Source organism: Trichinella spiralis, assembly GCF_000181795.1.
Source record: "Trichinella spiralis strain ISS 195 chromosome Unknown Scfld5, whole genome shotgun sequence".
NCBI lineage: Eukaryota > Metazoa > Nematoda > Enoplea > Trichinellida > Trichinellidae > Trichinella > Trichinella spiralis.
The window spans coordinates 899,409-918,377 of NW_003526944.1; the positions used below are offsets into that span (position 1 = coordinate 899,409).

The 18,969-nt window shown below is 36.7% G+C and overlaps 7 protein-coding genes across 7 annotated transcripts; 2 read left to right on the plus strand and 5 right to left on the minus strand.

Annotated features, from left to right (window-relative positions):
- The first annotated feature begins 286 nt into the window (after nt 1-286).
- On the plus strand, nt 287-1,879 carry Tsp_03873 (conserved hypothetical protein). The gene is given in 4 exon segments (XM_003374632.1): nt 287-556; nt 575-1,189; nt 1,214-1,443; nt 1,795-1,879. 4 exon segments carry the CDS (start codon nt 287-289, stop codon nt 1,877-1,879), a joined length of 1,200 nt encoding a protein of 399 aa, XP_003374680.1.
- Nucleotides 1,880-2,493: 614 nt separating this feature from the next.
- On the minus strand, nt 2,494-3,902 carry Tsp_03874 (coatomer subunit beta). Its single transcript, XM_003374633.1, has 3 exons — nt 3,756-3,902; nt 3,557-3,720; nt 2,494-2,770 (listed from the first exon to the last, which is right to left on the minus strand). The coding sequence occupies exons 1-3, from the start codon at nt 3,900-3,902 to the stop codon at nt 2,494-2,496; spliced, it is 588 nt and encodes a 195-aa protein (XP_003374681.1).
- A 1,094-nt stretch (nt 3,903-4,996) lies between these two features.
- Tsp_03875 (kelch repeat protein) lies at nt 4,997-7,891 on the minus strand. The gene is made up of 13 exons (XM_003374634.1): nt 7,847-7,891; nt 7,529-7,604; nt 7,262-7,389; nt 7,063-7,212; nt 6,869-7,010; nt 6,679-6,795; nt 6,313-6,498; nt 6,070-6,197; nt 5,885-6,017; nt 5,709-5,807; nt 5,444-5,617; nt 5,122-5,337; nt 4,997-5,025 (listed from the first exon to the last, which is right to left on the minus strand). Exons 1-13 carry the CDS (start codon nt 7,889-7,891, stop codon nt 4,997-4,999), a joined length of 1,623 nt encoding a protein of 540 aa, XP_003374682.1.
- Nucleotides 7,892-8,461: 570 nt separating this feature from the next.
- Nucleotides 8,462-8,881, plus strand: Tsp_03876 (hypothetical protein). Its single transcript, XM_003374635.1, has 2 exons — nt 8,462-8,521; nt 8,639-8,881. Exons 1-2 carry the CDS (start codon nt 8,462-8,464, stop codon nt 8,879-8,881), a joined length of 303 nt encoding a protein of 100 aa, XP_003374683.1.
- Nucleotides 8,882-10,177: 1,296 nt separating this feature from the next.
- On the minus strand, nt 10,178-11,493 carry Tsp_03877 (conserved hypothetical protein). Its single transcript, XM_003374636.1, has 3 exons — nt 11,390-11,493; nt 10,820-10,922; nt 10,178-10,378 (listed from the first exon to the last, which is right to left on the minus strand). Exons 1-3 carry the CDS (start codon nt 11,491-11,493, stop codon nt 10,178-10,180), a joined length of 408 nt encoding a protein of 135 aa, XP_003374684.1.
- A 66-nt stretch (nt 11,494-11,559) lies between these two features.
- Tsp_03878 (zinc finger protein) lies at nt 11,560-12,473 on the minus strand. Its single transcript, XM_003374637.1, has 3 exons — nt 12,176-12,473; nt 12,033-12,149; nt 11,560-11,633 (listed from the first exon to the last, which is right to left on the minus strand). Exons 1-3 carry the CDS (start codon nt 12,471-12,473, stop codon nt 11,560-11,562), a joined length of 489 nt encoding a protein of 162 aa, XP_003374685.1.
- Nucleotides 12,474-13,894: 1,421 nt separating this feature from the next.
- Nucleotides 13,895-18,037, minus strand: Tsp_03879 (ataxin-3). Its single transcript, XM_003374638.1, has 14 exons — nt 18,014-18,037; nt 17,830-17,961; nt 17,602-17,729; nt 17,392-17,546; nt 16,663-16,950; nt 16,298-16,428; nt 15,815-15,906; nt 15,661-15,752; nt 15,418-15,514; nt 15,194-15,366; nt 15,018-15,114; nt 14,777-14,938; nt 14,431-14,587; nt 13,895-14,008 (listed from the first exon to the last, which is right to left on the minus strand). The coding sequence occupies exons 1-14, from the start codon at nt 18,035-18,037 to the stop codon at nt 13,895-13,897; spliced, it is 1,842 nt and encodes a 613-aa protein (XP_003374686.1).
- Nucleotides 18,038-18,969: the final 932 nt, after the last annotated feature.

Consider the following 18,969-nt stretch of genomic DNA (forward strand, 5'->3'; position numbering starts at 1 on the left):
AAAAAAAACAAGTTTCTTCCCACATTTTTATTTACAACAACAATTTCAAAACAACCAAATAAATAATTTCAACAGATCGTTGAACAAATTTGCTCTTGCAAATAATCAATCTTACGGTAAATAGCAAAATATCAACAAACTGTTGTTGGTTGGTTCCACCTTTTCGCCCCAATTAGCCCGAACGTTGCCGCTTGTAAGAAGCAGCTTGGCAAACGGAAATGTTCGCCCGGCGGGCGACTTGTTGCGAGCCACGTCGCAGCTTGTCGACACTGTCCAAGCAGAGCAGATGGACCAGCTTGTTGAAGGTGGTCCAGACGGTGTGAAGCAGCAACGGCGTGTCGAATTGGCCCACAGCGACCGTGGCCAGCAAACGATGGCAATCTTTGTCGACAATCCACTGGACAGTGGGCACGCCGGTCAGGCTGATATCGATGTCCAACGCTTTGACACGCCTGACGCCGACTCGGTCGGCCAGGATGCCGGTGAAGTAGGCGTCGTCGACGCCGATGTAGCCCATGGAACGGTCGGAACGGGAGTTGATCGACAACACGCTCCGGTGGGCCCGTAGCAACAGGGAAGGCACGTCGCCGGTCATGATCATGAAGCCGCCGGCGCAGTAGACCGGATATGTGGCGAAGCTGTCGCTGGTCAACGGCACCGCGTGCTTGCCGGACCGTCGGATCGTGGCTCGGGCCCAGCAGTTGCAGTAGATGGTGCCGCGTCGGTAGGGGACCGTCCCCAAAAACGACCGCAAGCCGTCGAGCCAGATCAACACGTCCGAGTCCATGTAGACGTAGAAGCGGTGGGTGGGGCGGTGTTCGACAATCCACTGCAACACGCCCAACGATTTGTAGCTCAAATTGCTGTACGAGTCCAAGTGGTCAGTTTGGAGAATGTCGCCGTAGTGGTCGGCCTCCTGACGGGCGTGCGCATTGACGACGTCCAACGTCGACCGACCGACGACGAATACAATTCTGCCGACCAACGCCGCCGCCCAAGTGCGTCGAATTGCTTGTCGTTGGTCGAATTCCGATATGCGCGACTTGACTATCACCAGATAATCACGATCACCAGCCGAGCCGGAAGTCGACGAACCGCACCTCGAACACAGCACATTGGTGGGCAAGATGCTCAGACGGCCGGTCAGTGGGAAAGTTCTGTGTTCGTTGTCGGCGACCACGGTGCCGGTGTAGAATAGCAATGAAAAATCCAGCTCCGCTTGTTCGGAGCTGCTGGTGGATATGAAGTTGAGCAAAGCGACAGCACAACCCACCACTGCCACCATCAGCACAGCCCAAACTACGGGCCTGCTGCGATTGGAAGCGAACCGACGAACCATTGCTTTTTGCTGTACGTTCGTCGAAAAGCCAAATTCAATCGTCTCCTTCCAAACCGAGCCACACGCGTCGGATCAACATCGCGTGATCAAAAATTTGAATATATGTTGTTTCCGCGTCCGCGTTCGTTTGGCAATTTCTCTTCTCCTTTCCTGCGAGCAAAATTTAGCGAAAAATCTACGCAAAAACCGTAATCAAATCAAATAACATTCACAATCATTTTCAAAAAAGAAAAAAAAAACAACTCAAAGCTGATAAATAAATAAATAAATAAATAAATATGAATGGATTGAAGCATATATGTATATGTATATATATATGCTCAAAAAATTGTCAACAGCTAGTTGTTATCGCTTTCAAACGAAATCGAGGAAGATTTATTTCAATTAATTATCCACGACAATAGATGATGATGGTGTTGCATTTTTCTCACAAACAAATTGTATTTATTGTTCAGTGGATCATCATTTATTTATTTGACCACGTCGCCACAGTTCACAATTCCACCACCATCGAATAAGCATACTGTAGAACGAATTTGAAAATTAGAAATTTTTTTTGTTTGTTTTCAATCATCTCGAACGTTCTCGTTCGAAAGGTTCAATTTTTGTCAAAATTTGAATAATGCCGTTCAGCTGCGCCGTGCCGTTCGTCGGCAGTTTCCATGACTACCAGACAGACATTGTTCGCATATTTCTGCACTTGTTCCCACCGTTTTTCAAAAGAAGCAGAAAGAAAAATCGATAAATCATATTAAATAAAAAGACACTTTAGCCGACCAACTGGACATTTTTCAATTAGGAAAACGAAATTTTTACAACTCGTGCAGCAAGTTGAAAACAATAATTTGCACCAAGCAAAAAAAAACACAACCCATCTTGAATGAAAAGTCGAACAGAAATATTAATTGATAAATAAATAATAAAAATTCAACTCACCCAAAAATGCACAATAATATAATGAATGAATGAATGAATGAAAAACAACCGTGAATTTATTTTCAGCTTGAAAATTCTTGGCACAGCAGAAAATTCTACTTTGCACCCACACCCACAAACACACAAACACAGGCGATGGACAATGACGTCTGATAAGGATGGCTGCGCTGGGAAGAAGAAAAACAAAACAAAATCAACTCTACAAAAATAAATTTGAATTAAGTGACGTTCAAGTTTAAGGAAGACAACAGAATGGGGAATAGAGGTTCCAAGAAAAGGTACGGTAATAGATCAATTGTCAAGTTCAATTTGATTTTCATTTTCAAAATGAACCGAATCGACATGAACGGTGGAATATGATTCTCTGATGAACGTCCACGTTGATAGCACGGTCCAGATTGAGAACAGCCCGATGCCGATCCAATGGGTGCTTCTCCACCAAGTGACATAAGCATACTGGGAATAAATCTGACCACCCAAAATGATGAGGCACATCTAATTTAAAATACAGACAAGAAAAGAAAAAAATATTCAATATTTAAGAGAGAAATGTTTCTTAAAGAAATCAATATTCAATACCAATGAACGAGCGAAAGACCAGACTATCAAATCTTTTTTGGCGACAAAATTCAAGACATTATTTGAATAAATTTTTGAAGATAACAAATTGGCACCGAAAAGACGCGACAAAAAAATGTGCGTTTCTGTCAGTGAATAGCGGACCTGTGAAATCGACGAGAATATGAAATTTTTTTAAAGACAGAATAAATGAACGACGAACACAATATAATACACATTTGATAAAATCATACTTGATTTTTCAAAAGCCAATCTGGTAGTGCAAACCACAAACTGCCAATTATAACTGCCGCTAAAGCGTCACATTGGACCAAAGAGTTGAACAGTCGATCTTGGCAAACTTTTGCAAACAAGCAAAGAATAAAACGTCTTTTCACAATCAGAACGGACGTCAGGAAGATTTCGGCAGCGAAATTCAGCTTTAAAAATCTCAAGCTCTGCATAAATAAATAAATAAATACAAAAATGAATATAAAAAAATAATAGAACAATAAAATTGTTTTTATCAACTTGGATCACCAACCTCAGAATTCCACGTATTGCTTATATCGTTCGTAGTCGACTGAGCATGAAGACAAAGTGCGTACGACAATGCAGAAGTCTGAAAAGAAAAAATTTGTTTAAATTACAATTAATTTTAATTTCATTGATACTAGTCAATTGTCGGTTTGAAGATGATGAAAATAAATTTGTTAAACTTACAAGCAATCGATCGAGCAAAATGCAAGAATGCGTCGATCCGTCGGTCGAGTGGAACCAGCTATAACAAAGGTAGGCGTGAGCGATGAAAATTCCACCCAAAACGCGGGCCATGTGCCAGTGGACGCCGTCCGATTTGTGCACCTGTAAACAAGAGCAGAGTAATTCTGGATTTTGTAGAAATTTGCATAATTCACAATACCAAAATGACGTCCAGCAAATAATGCGGTGCTGCAACAAGACACAGACCGAGCAGTGTCGACCGTAAACCGTCGAGAATCAGAAAAGCTTTCGAATCCATCGCTGTGTGCTTGCCGTGTAAATTTTTCGCCACACCTTTTTCCGTCATTGCTTCATACAACAAAAAATTTATGTTGCAAAATGTCGGAAGAAAAATGCTGAAAGTGAAAATTAAGGAAGCCAACAACAACAACAACAACAACAACAAACAAAATATGAAAAATGTATGAATATTGTATTTTTATTTTTCAATTTCAAACGACGTAAAAATTCAATTCGACCAACATTCAATGCAAACCTTTTCAAGGTCAAATGAGTCGACTGTATCAACAACAGGACGACAGTAATCTCAACCGGTTGATAACTTGCTGCTGCTATTTGCACTTGACATTCATACTGTGCTCGTTTGGAGCAATTTTCAAAAATAGACACACCATAATTATTTGAATGTTTTTCTTTAAATTTCAATAGGCAAAACAGGCAAAAATAATAATTTGTATTAAAAGTATGCAACAAGTTGAAAGGTCACTTACATATGCAAATTTATACAATAATCGTAATTTTCAGCAAAACGTGAATAGAATTTCCATTCGTCAATTACAAGAAAGCAAAAGAAAAAGTAACGAATGACTTTATTAACTACAAGCAAAATATATACGTTTATAAAATATTATAAATTTGATAATTTTTGTTTCAAAAATTATACATTTTTTTAATTTTTCAATGCATAAAAATTATTCAAAAAACAAACAAAAATAGCCGAGGGTTTTTAATAATGCGTATCATGCTATGTAGTAAAATAAATAAATAAATAAATAAATACGTCATCAATTTCGAAGCTTCCGTGATGTTCGGCTTCAGAATAATGAACAAGCACTGCTTTTATATATATATATAATCCTGGTGTACACCAGCTACTGGATTGCACCGTAGATGCAGTCGGCTCTGAACTTTCGGTATTAGTAGAAAACAGACCCGTTGAAATTGTGGTTTGTAACATGCAGAAAGATAGATGAACTGAAACTACGCCCAACATTTTACCCTGTTCAAAGGCAAAAACGGTATTTCATAACAAAACGTTAGTAGTAAAAAATCTACAGAATATGCAAAGTGTACCACGAAAAATGTACATAATAAAAGGGGAAAAATGGAAATGAAATTTGTCATTAAAAAAATTCTAAATAGAAAGTAGCAATTTCTTCTTCATTTGTACTTTTTCCATTCTGAATCGCCTGAAATAAAAATTTTAATAATCATAATTCGTACGACAATAATTTTTTTTAATCAAATGAACAAGCTGAAAAATTGAATGAATAAAAAAAATTGACCTTCGGCATAGGATTCGATGCTGCTGAGAAATGAATTTCCATCAAAGCCACCGATAACAATCAAATGAGAATTGACGTCGACAAGGCGGGCGTTTGCTCTCGGGGTACGCATACTTTGGCCAGTATTCCAGACGCTGTTTTCATCGTCCAAATCGATAAATTCCACCGAATCCAATATTCCAACACCATCGCAACCACCAACCACGAACAGTTTTCCTTAAAAAATGAAATTTAAATTTGAAAAAAAAACATAATTACATTTTTATATATAAAACAGTTTTTTAATTGTGAAATCTATTCAATGGAACAATAGCAATCGTACCGTTCATGACGGCGGCACCACAAGCACGTCTTGGAGTGGTCATTGGTGCAATCATTGTCCACTTGTTCGACGCTGGGTCGTACACTTCAACAGTATTCAACTTCTCCCATCCATCACAACCGCCTATCACATAAATTTTTCCATTGTATACAGCACACCCAGCTTCAGCACGTCCTGAAAATTCAAAATGGAAATAAACAAACAAACAAACAAACAAACAAACAAACAAATAAACACTTAATTGAATTCAACGGGGCCACTGTACGCCAACAATTGTTCCCCGAATCATACTGAAGACATTCTCGAATCGCATCACCGCCGCTCCAACCGCCCAAACAGTACAAAGTGTCCAAATATGCTACAGCTTAATTTGAAAAAAACCAACAACAATGATTCGAAAAATACCAATAAAAAAATAAAAAATCATCATCAACTGCATACCTGCATTTGATCGAGCCGATGGTAAATTGGCTAAACGTTTCCATTTGTTTCCATTATTCAATTCTTTGCCGAAGACAATCATCTCTACAGTGTCCAAATCATTGCTACCATCCGAACCACCGACAATGTAAATCTACGAGATTTTAAAATTTAAATTTAAAAACAAAACAAAAAAAGAAACTCACTTCATTGCCAGAAGCGGCTGCATTAAATCTGCCTCTTTCACAAGTCATGCTTATGTAGTCGGTCCATTCGTTGTTCGTCACGTCGTAACATTCTGTACTTTTCAAACATTCTGCTCTGTTATAACCACCTGAAATTTTAATTGAAAATATTTCAACAAAGCAAAACATCACCGTTAGCAGCAAAAAAAATACATTTAGTTAGCATAATTGAAAACAAGCAGCAAATTTATAATAAAAAAATACCAAGAACAATGATGTAATTGTCGACCACTACAACGCCGAAAGCGCAACGGGAAGCGGCCATTTTTTCGAGACGTTCAGCAACCAAAATTTCCCCATTCGCGACGCTGTTGTTCACGTGACTAGCAAGATGAATGCTAACCACGACCAAATGCTTGTGAATGACAAACAAGCCAGTAAAATTATGCTCTGAAAATAAAGAAAAAAATACCACCAATAAATATTGTTGAACACTGTCGAATTTTATAATTACGACCAGTAGCAGCAGCAATTCAAAAAAAATCAAATTAGCAATAATACTTCATAAGCAGATGGAACTAGCTAAGCAGAACAAACCAACTGCTTACTAAACGTCTCAGGATAAATAACCTGTAGTCTTGTAGAGAGTGACAATTTTCCATTCGATTTCTTCGTGATCGCTGGATACAGAAATCAAACTATCAGCAGAAGTATGTCTTACGCTGGATGATTTTCTCGATGAAGTTGCTAAAAAGGAAGATAAATTGAAAAATAAAAAAAAACAATTTCAATATATATATATATATATATATATTTATACATGATGCATGTTTGTGAGAATTAAATCGGCCATTGGCATGCTTGTAATCTTGGACTAAATCGCAAGAGCCGACTGAAGACGAATCATCCACTTCGAAGCAATCACGAAGTGTCCAATCATTATCAACATAAAATACGAATGTCTGAAAGAAAAAACAAAATATACAAAAAACAAATAAATACAATGCAGTGTACCTGGTTAGCAATGATGTCGGTACGAAATTCCATGTGCGACGGAAGTTCTTTGACCAAACATTGAAACCAACTCAACAATTGGTCGCCGAACAATTTTTCATTAAATCTACTCCAATCCAAACACTGCTTCTCTAGATGAATAATTGTCGCCTGGAAATTTATTAATTTATTATTCATTTTTCAATCGTAAACAACTTACTTGCACATGAGGCAGGGAACTGAATTCTTTGCTTTCTTGCATTATTTGGGCGAAATGCTTTTCGATATAGTCGTCAACTTTCGCAGCAAGTAAATGATCGTTTATTCGATTAGCGCAACGTCGAGTGCCTGGAATTTAAATTTTACGAATATTCTCTTCTCAAACAAGACAACGTCAGACAAAAAAAATAGAAGAAAATATTTTTCAAAAAGCCATACTTATGCAGTTTTGTATGCAAAGATTTTCGGATAAATATTTGGCGCAAACCTTGGCCAGAGAGTCGACATGCAACAGACAAGACAAATCGTACAAGGCGGTCACTTTTTCTTTCGGTAAGCGTAAGCTAAATTGATATCAATTAGGATTTTAAAAAAAAAAACTGTACTAATTATTTTCATAGTTTCAGTAAATTAATAACTGACAATAAAAATAATACAAAGTAACGAATATTTACATTTTATAATTATTTATTAGTTTGAATTAATTTTTCATTTTTATTCAATTCGAAGAAAGTCAATAATAATAAACTTCATTTTCTACCGTAATCGCGTTCAGTTAAAGTAAGAATTATTGACAACAGACAACCGTAAAGCAGGTAATCAAACCATTCCAAGCGATAAGTAGGCACATTAATATTCGTTCAAATATTGAAAGTATTCAATGATAACAATTATGCAACTTATTATTATTATTAAATTCTGCTACAGTTCTAGCTAGACTGAGGTGGTGGTAGCTGATAGCTTGAAGAAAACATTGAAAATTACTTTCCTCTGCGTCAGTTTGATTGATGGATCAACATTCAGTGGGAAAAACAATTTTTAACGTGCTTTACAAATTAATTAACAAACCACCAGATCCCTCCCACCGTGCTACTACTACGTAGCGAAGTGTTTGAACGCGATAATTAAGTGAAATAATAAATGAAGTTTGATTTTGAAAATTTGCTATTGGAATTTCGGAATAGAAAACAAATTTTCTGTCTCATTACCTTCCTCTGTAAATATATCCAACCAGGGCTTCCATGCAGTCGTAGTCGGCATGGGGAAAGTCGAGAAAAAGTCCACGTTCGTTGCGATAGACGCTTGCACAACAAGAATTGTGCATTGGAAAAGAATCGGCACTGGTCAAGTGTAAACTGTGACTACCGTTATCCGAATCATAAGTGGAATTCGACGAAAAGCTTCTGTGCTTGAATTTGGAATGGGATGTGATCAGTTCGCCAATCACCCCACCGGCAGAAGCCAAAACTACACAATGAGCGTGAATTTCTCTGTTGTTGACAATGATAAACACGTCGCAGAGTTCTCCATTTTGTCGAAGTATGCTCAACCAGCGGAGCAAATCATCCTGAAATATTTTGATAATATTTTTTTTCAGTGTAAAATATTCAAATACTACGAATACTTTGTGTTTATCATTGTAGAATATCAAATCGGAACTTCGATTTCGAAAATGGCTATCTTCGTCTTCAATCAAGCTGCTGCACGCGCTGCTAGTGGAATTTGTTCTCGACAAAGCCGAACTGGACATGGACATGCTACGCAAACTTTCACCGGCGGCATTCAGAAGCATCATCTCTTTTCCTCATATTCCAACCGAAACGTCAACGTCAACAATTAATTATTGGACACCAACTTGTGAGACGCAAATAACTTGAAAATCTTCTGGTAAACAACTTAGTAAAATGTGAAAAAAAAACGCGAAAAGAAAAAAGAAAACTGCAAAAACAGAACCGCGATTATTCAAACTTTTTACGCGAAATTGGAAAAACAAACAAACGAACGGGAAAACTGCTCGAAAAGGAATAATTTGAATTTGCTAACAATTACGAAACAACGCTAGTCGATTAAAGAATTGGAAAAGTTCACAACGACCAACAAGAACAACAATGCAGGTACATTGAAATTATCGAACATCTCTGGTGGCTAACTAGAAAATGAAACGTCAGTAAGAAGGCTGGCTAATCTATCAATTCCATGTCAACGCCCACTCGTGCGAAGAATAAATCAAAATGTACAGTAGGATAAAAACAAGCAAGTACAATCGAAGAAAAACAACAAATTGAGTCTAATGCAAATGCAATTAATTGATTGTGGTATTTGAAAAATTTTATTTTTTCACCTTATACATGTGCGATGTGAAATTTAAAAATGACGACAAAGCAGAAATAGCAAAAAAAAGACAGAAAAAATTGGCTAAATAATTGATTCGATTGTTGGTTGGAGTGGTGGAAATTTCAACGACAAATTGTTTGACCTGTTTTTCATTTTTTCAAATCTTGCTTCAGGTTTTATTTCGACGGTGAGCAGGAAAAAAAAGATTGCATTTTTCAGAGAGAAACGTGAAAAAAAAAGTTGAACTGTTCGACTGTTGTTGAGAACAGCAGCAAAATTTGAATTTTCAAAAAAAAAACTGGTGCAAGTTCAAAAAGTCAACTGAAAATAGCAAAGTGGTCAAATATTTGCATAAAGTTGTCGACAATCGTTGCAATTGTGATCGACGTGAACAAGAAGAAGAAGAAGAAGAAGAAGAAGAGGTTAAAAAAAACTGTTCTGCCCACCTTCACAGCTTGAAAAGTGTTGAACGAGAACATTTTTCATGGATGAAAAAGAACAAACAGTCGAAACCAGTGCGAAATGAACAACAGTAAAACAGTATACTAAGACAAAGATAGAATAGGAAGAAGAAGAAGAAGAAGAAGAATAGAACCGCCACCATCAGAAATTTAAAGCGCTACAAGAAAGTTTGACCGTGGAATAGAAGAATAAAAGTGAACAAAATGTCGAATCAATTAGACAGAGAACAAACAAACACACAAACAAATAATAATAATAAAAGGAAATCACAACCACCGCCCACCACCGGTCGAAAGCCTTTCCCCTTAATTTCACTTCAATGTGCACTCTTCAACCGTTTTCACTCATGCGATTCATCGACTGCAGCCCAGCGAAAAATTTCACAGTTTCCAAAACGGACAGACTTTTGACGTGGATCTTCTTCATGTGCTGCTGCAGGGATGATCTGCAGGCGAAAGTTTGCCCGCATCCCGACTCTTCGCAAACGTACGGCTTCGAACCGGTATGGGTGTTGTTGTGGTCCATCAGCTGCACTAGGCTTCTAAATTTTAGCCCGCATCCTTCCACCAAGCATTCGTAAAGGCGCCTCGGCTTGCCTTTTTTCCCTTCGTGCATCCGCTGCACGTGTCTGGTCAAGTAGCGAGCTATGGCGAAGTGCTTGCCGCAGTTTGGGCATTCGAAATGCAACTCTTCCCTAAGCAGACTGTTCTCTTTTCTCTGGTCCACTAATTTATCCGCGTGATTTTCCTACAAAATCAAACATCTTTTCGCCCAGTGCTAATATATGCATATATATAAATATAAATATATATAAATATATATATATCTATATCTATCAGGGCGTGACAGTTTTCCTTTCGCCCATTACTTAGCCTCCGCATGATAACACACACACACACACACACCCAATGGTCATCACACTGCTGACACAACCTACGATGCGGTTGTAAGTCGAAAATCTGGACTGTTTTCACAGTAAAACACATTCCAGCTCGACCATCAACACAGCAATCAATGCCACGCAGATCTGACGGGATGCGCTTCTCTCTTTGTAGGCAATCAATTCAGCTCGAACATGAAGACCACTGGAACACAAGTCGACAAAAACGAAAAGAAAAAGAAAAAAAACAACAATTAAATTAATAAATCAATTTGGAAAATGAAAATCCGGTTGTTTTCCAATCAAACAAGCACTGGCCGAGCAGCATGCAGGCACTAGCTCGCCAGCTACTATTGAACAGACAAAAAATTGAAAAGCCTACAATACAACTCCACCTTAGCTGAGTTGTGATCTTATTTTTGTCAGCACTTGGTTGCTGTTGTAAAAGCTGCCTGTCGTCCGCTTCGATACATACTTGCCATAAAGTTTCAGAGCAAAATTTTCCATATCAATTTCAAATCACCTTACACATACACAGAGAAAGGAAATTTCACTTTTTCAAACAAACAAACAAGCAAACAACTGTCTGACTTTCCTATTTTATTGTCGCCGAAACAAAAACTTTTTGAAATGATACAAACTGATTTTCAGGCTAGTGCAATCAATCAATACCGTGCAACCGTGTAAAGCAAGAACAACGCACAGGTTAGTACAGTAAAATTGAAGCGATTCAAATCAGAAACCGATTTCACATGCTCCGGTCCGCTTAAACTCATAGCCCAAAAAAGAAAAAACAATTTCTTGCAAGCGATCCATTATAATACGAAATAGCGAATGACAAATCAGCCATCTAACACAGTTGGTTCGGTTGCTGTTGTTGTTGTGATGGTATTTTTCAAGTACTCTGAGAGAGAATCTGAGAAAAGCAACCAGCAAGCACTGTGCTTAGAGATTTCAAAGAAAAAAAAATCAAAAATAAGAAAACAGCCCAGCCACACCACCAAACATGCTTGTTAATTCGAAAAGTGAACGTCGGCACATACTGTACAGTGATTTAGAAAACAACCTGATTTTCATTTTGTTTACCCGTTGAACTGTAATCCAAATGCTAGCAGTGAGAAAAGTGGTAAAAATTAAAAGTGAAAAAGAGATCTTGTCATTGAGAAAAATAATCCGAGACAGTTCAGCTGAGAAAAAGCGGAGAATCTGAATTAGCATACTGGAACGTAATCCAACTTACCTTCACATGCCTGGCCATGGCACTCTTGGATACCTTACGTGTGCAACCGGGCACTGGACACTGGATAAAATTTACGTGAGAGCGTAGATGTCTTCTCAAACATTGGCGCTGGGAGAACGTTTTGCCGCACTCGGTACAATCCAACGGCAACGGATGCACCTTGGCCACGTGCTTGCGCAGTTCGTTGTATTTCTGAAAAGTCCTCTTGCACCCCTCACGCGAACACTTGTACCCTTCGTGGACTTTCTCATGTTTTTTCCAACTGCCGCGCGACTGGAACCGTTTTCCACATACGTTGCACCTGTAATCCCCGTGCGCCGAACGCACGTGGTCGCGGCAGAGTTTTTTGCTCTCGAATACTTTCAAACATCCGCTCTCTGGACAAATGTATTCGGTCACATATGGGCCAATGTTGTGCACATTGTGCAAGTGCTTCTTCAGCAAAATTTGGTTGCCAAATAGTTGACAACAATCTTCGACCCAGCATATCCACTGTCCATCATCACTACGTGACATGTTTCTATGAACAAACGGTTCAATTGTTCAAATTTGAAATTCAAATTCAAAAAACACATGAAACACAGTAAAAGAGAAAAGTAGAATAGACGGCTTTTGACCACCAAATTGAACACAACAACAAATATGATAAACATTTATCATTCAACACTGTTCATTAAATAAATAAATAAATAAATAAATTTATGTATATTTAAAATGAAACAAACGAATGAATGTGAATCAATTTAGCAAGAACATCATTTGTATGATGTTGTCTTCTTTTGAAAAAACATTTCTCTTCCTCCATTGGCATTGGCATCATCAACTGCCCCGGCTAAACAAAAATAAGAAAAAAAAATATACATATATAAATGGAAACTGTCTACGTCTACCTGGATAAAGTTGAATGGCGATGTCGAACACGGCGTCTGTGATTTCTGCTGCGCTTTTTCGACCTCGAACGATCACGTTCCCCGCCATAATACAGCCGATCTCTTAATAAATAAACAAACAAACATTTTTTTAATATCAAAAATTCCAATTCAAACAAAAATAATCAAATAAAAAATTCAAACTGTTTTCTTCGAAGCAAAGACATCTCGCGAATATGTTCCTCCCTTTCCTGAAATATACACATTCAAACGAACGACAATATAATTTCGACCAATAAAAAAAAATATATACATACCATTCTCTCACGACGCCTTTCTTCTCTTTTCATTTTCTCCTCTTCTTGATTACGAGCAACTAGAAAAATTAAAACAATCACAATTTAAGCGTATTAATAATAAAGAAAACCAAAGTTTCATTCTTCCTCTTACGCATCTTTCGCAACGCTCGCTGCGTTCTCATCTTCAACAATTCCGCACCAGTCGGTTTTGTATTTTTCTTATTAAAAAAACCATATTCAAATTTGGCATTCAAATAAAAAAAGACAGAAAAAAGCACTCACTTTCGAATGGTCATCATTTGTTACCACATTAGCGACATTCTTTGCATTCCTGAAAGACCAATTTTAAATAATAGTATTATAATAATAAAACACTAAAAGTTACATAAATTCACGTTTCGTTCTCCTCAAACGACGTTTTGTGTTCTCCACTTCTCGTCGTTCTTTTTCAGAATCACTCATACTTGAATGAATACTGAGAATTGATGCATCCGACTGTTGGCTACCGTGTGCCCTCTCTTCACTGTACAACTGCACATTATTTGAACTTATTCTGCTGCCAGTCGTCTGTACACTTGAAGATCGACTATTTCTGCTTAGACCACTTTTAGCACTGGCACTGTGGTGACTAGCATCGTCACCACTACTACAACTCTTCTTTGCATCATTATTGCTACCATCACCATTTGTACTACTACTAGTAGTAGTAGTACGACTCCTACTCCTCCTAGTGTTGCTTCTGTCACTACTCGTACTACAACTGTAGCTTTTACGACGATGACGATTTCTTCTTGTGTGTCGTGAACTCGATAATATCCTGTGTCGACGACGCCTCTTGGAATGCGACTTCGACTCGACATCTGAGCTGGATGCATAGCGTCGCCTGCGATGATCACGCCTGCGACGATAATTGTTCGAACTATCTTCGCTTGAAGTTGAATGGAAAATTTTCTTCTTACATTTCGACCGACCACCGCTTAAAATACAAAATTACCAATTAATTATTATCCAAAACAATTAATTATTTTCAAAAAAAAATAAAGAAAACTCAAAGCTGACAGACAATTGAAAAACTGATTTAACCAAATGACATCAACAAAGTTTAAAAGTTTAAAATTATACCAACTGAATGTACATAGCTTGCAATCAATCAACAGAAAAAATAAATAAATAAACAAACAAATTTATCCGCATGATAACATAATATTATCACACAAAACACACACACACACCCTCGTGATTTTTTTTGTTTGATTGATAACTAAAAATTCCTATATTGATTGCGAAAAAGGTATATATATTTACTGACTGGAACCGTTCCTTGTGTGGACCTGCAACGTCGAAAGGCGATTTCAGTTTCGCCTTCGCCTTTGCCGGCATTTTCTGCGGTGACTCGCCGCCGAAGCTAGTAATAAACGTCACTTCCCCGTTGCTGGAACTGTGACTCGACGACGACGAGTTACTGTAATCGGAATCGGCTAACTGCAGTGACGGTTCTTCTTTGCGAAGCATGCTTCAAATTATTATATTTTTTCAAAACAAAAACATATTTTAAATAATAATCATTTTTAAAAAAAAAGAATCAAAAATCAAGCATGCCTCAGTGGAACAGCAACATGGCCACGTATTCTGAGTCGCAGTTCTTTCAAACGTTTCCTTTCCCGCCTCGATGATTTGCCCTGGATGTATTGGTTTCAAAAAATTATCACATTCTATTCCAATAAACATGAAATAAAATCCTACACTCAACGGATCTTGTTCTTCTCTTAAAATATCTGAACTGTGAACTTCTTGTCGTTCGATCTCATCCTGTCTGAGAAATCTGTTTGTTGAAAATATTGACAAAAAAATTATTGCATTCAATTTTGCAAATTTATAAAAAGTACTACTACTTTGCAAAATCGCCAGGCTTTATGTGATATCGAGCACCGAGTCGGTCCAATTCGAGAATATCTTCTTTTGTCAGTTGATTGATATCCAAATGTACATCTGAAAAGAAAAAAAACAAATTATTAAAATTTCAGCTATTCCATTCTTATTATATGGCTGATTTAAATTGAAACAATACCAAATTCTTCCCCTTTCAATTCATCCAAATCTTCCTCATCACTGCTCAGTTGACTAACAGATGGCTGTTTATTTATGGATTCGTTCCAAGGCTTTGCTTTGGCCGTATCGGTGCACAATTCCGTGCTATCTTCATAACTGTACCCTATAGCGGCACGTTCGGGTGCAAGTTGCCTTGAACAGATAAAAAAAAATTAACATGTGCTGATAAGCTGATAAGCTCACTTTTTCTTCGCTTCTTCTCGCTTGACCACTGAAGTTATCACTGAACTACCGAAATGTTCTTCCATGTACATTTGCTTCAAGAAATGTTCCTCTGGAACTGAAAAACAATACAAATTAATAGATCAATTTATTAATTCGCATAATACTGACCTTTCAAAAAGTCGTTGATGACCAAAATTCGAAATCGTTCATAATTTAAATAACTGTCCATCTTTTGCGTTGTTGTAGAAGATTTTCTTTTACCCGTCGCACCTTCTTTGCTTGGCAAAGTGTCGAGATGCGCGCGCACGTCGAATCGATCGATCATCACCGACGGATTGCCCTGCCAGCGTCGCCTGAAAACAACAGCATAAAAATATTTCATGCAAATGACCGAGCGAAAAAAAAATTTCGTCACCAGGTGGCGGTCGCTGCGTTTGCCGCAGCCGCGTCGGCGTAAATTTTGCACGCTTCGCCGTGAATTTGCAAAAATTCCGTCGGATCTTTCTTCTGAAAGCATCAACAAACAAATCGATATTTGCTTTTTTTCTCATAATTCATAACAGCAACAACGACAACAACTGGTTTTTACAATTTTATCATAAAAGCAGCGCCTGCGATCAGCGCGCTTTTTGTGATCAACCATAATAGAACGAATTTTCTTTTCTTGTCGACGAGCTTCGAACCACATCTTCTCAACTCACTGAAACCCGACAACACACTTGAAACGATTATATTAACAAACAAACAAACAAACAAAATGTATAAATATGCACGATATACATACGAATCATCCACTGAAACAACAAATCAAATGCCAAAAGTTTTATTTAAAAATAATTAAATGCAAAAAATAAAAAAAATTCTAAATTTATTTTTGCTTGTTTCTTTCTCTTTCTACACGATCCAAAAATTGGGCTCGCCTAAGGCGCAATTCTTCCACTTGAGCTACAGTACCAGGTTTGGCAGGATTTTGTTCAACGGTCGGTGAAGTTGACGACTGTTGTGCAACAAATTCATCACTTATCGAAGCTAAAAAAAGAAAGAAAGAAAAATATATGCGCATTTTAAATTCTCTCACGTATGCAAATTGACATTTTATCTAAATCGAATCGAATCGAATTTTATTGGAAAAATTTTAACGATTTCACATGAACAAAAAATATCATTTGAAAAATCACTTCAACAAAATTATTTACATTAATCAGAATCAATCTAGTGATTAATTAAAAGAAAAAAAAAAGAAACTCATCTCCTCAAACTTACGCAGTTGGTCTCTCAAATCGCGAATGCTTTCCAAAAGTGCAGTCTGCAGAGCTGGATCATCTTCTTGGTAAACAGCGCTTCCTGGCGACGGATTGGAAAAAGCCGTCGTCGGCTGTGCTGAAATTTCCACATTTCGACTACTATTCAGTGGACGAGATTTCTGTTCTGGTTTTGAAGAAGCAGAAGAATAACCTGCAGACGAACGTGCACTATAAGAAACTGGACTATTGACAAGAAAATCGCCTCGATTTACAGGCAAATCTCCTTCTACTGCAAGTATAGTGCAACCTGAAATCAAGAAGAGCTTGTTCACTAGATCATTGCAATAAACAAAAATGATAAAAATAACAATCTTTTATTTCTAGTTATACTACAACAGAATACGTCTATTATAAATATACATTTTTCTTTCTTTCTTTCTTTTCAAAATTTCAAATTACTATCAGTTGATGACTAAATTGAAAGACAAATATTGAAAAAACAAAACTTGAAACAATCTTAACTTTTACACTTATATCTTCATTCACACTCGACAAGATTAAGATTAAATTTAATAAAATAAACGAAAAGTATAAAAATTAGAAAAAATAAAAACCGGTTATTTAAAATTCAAACAAAAAAGCAACGATTAAACTGATTAAAGATAGCACTGTTCTAAAAACTGAACTAAACAGCTGAAATTCATACTTTTACTTCGTTGTCAATTGTGCGCGTTCTCATTAATTATACCTTCTTTTTGAAGCTGCGCCAAATAAAGCTCCGAATACGTCTGACTGATCAGTTCGGGTCCATCCAGCATAGAATTCAAATTGTACCAATGTTCCCCAATTTTTCGAACGGTAAAAAAATGCTGATGACGATGACAAATAAAAGCTGAATGCGAGCTTAAAATCAAATCAACAATTTCAATTTATCAGAAATTTTACTGAGAAAAATTACCGATAGAAATTTATCACATCACTTGCATTTGTCGGAGCAACCCGGAGAGTGAGATTAAAAGGTTTCAACGCTTCTGATATAACTTGAAGAGAAAAATACCCACTGTCGTCCATATTTTGGGATTCGCTCTGCAAAAGAAAAAATAAAAAACATGAAATAATAGTAACTAAATCGAAAGTCGGAAAAAAAAAAGAATAATTTTCATCGATCGAAACATCAATTCATTACTGTAGAATCGCCAGTAACTTTTCTTTCTTCAGCATCAAGACGGCGTGCAATTTCTGCTAAATCAACTGCGGTAAAATACTGACCTTGAAGGAGAGCGTTTAAAGCATGCTGAGCGCAAAGCATTCCCTCTTGCTAAAACAGGGAATTGAATTTCTGCTCCGTGAATGAGAACCTTTTCGTTTACCTTTTCGAAGAATATACTGTTCATCTCTGAAAAAAATAATGCTCAATTATTAAAATTTTTCACTTCACACAAACTATGAAAACAATCAAACCAAGCAATCGAGCATCCTCAAACAAAAAAGTTTCGAAATGTGCGTTCAAACATGCTTGAAAAAGAAGCAAAATTCAAATAACCGAGCAACTAACAAGAACAACAATACTTGAAAAATAAAATAAGTACAAATCATAACTAAAGAGACATATAATAAAAGTTTTACTAATTTCAGCAAGAGCACAAATTAGAAATACCTGTTTGTTGAACAATTTGTTACTGCTGCTTTGAAAAGGTCTCACAGAATAAATAGGATGAATGAAACGACAGTATAATGATAATGAAGGAAAATTTCTTAGACTGTAACAAGTTATTAACTAACATTATAACTTTATGCTGATATATTTACAATAAATGCTGTCCATTGTATAAATATGTTTTTTAAAATTATTTTAATGTGCTATTAATTTGCTTTTTACTTTGATTTTTTGTACTGAAAAAAACAAAAAGTACAAATGTACTACATACGATATACATGAAACGAATGTGCACATTTAATTTATTTGATTAAAAAATTAATGATGAAATTTAAATTATTTTATTCCTGCTTGATATCTATATTTACATTTTTACACTGATCAAATTTATCACAAATATGAAAAAGTTGGATTTTTGTATTGTTTAAATTTGAATAAATGAGTAGTAATTTGTAAATTACACAAAATATTTGAATTTTTTCTTATTATTGGTCCGACTAAATAGTTATTTTAACGGGAAGTTATCGGTAATAGGCGCAGCTGTAAACAAACATCTGAGTTTTCGACCGTCTCTATCAGTGCTGTCTAACTGCATCAGTTTTGGTGAACTTGACGTTCTAATTCAATTTCTTGTTTAAAAACAATTTGCATTTTGAATTTTGATTCTTA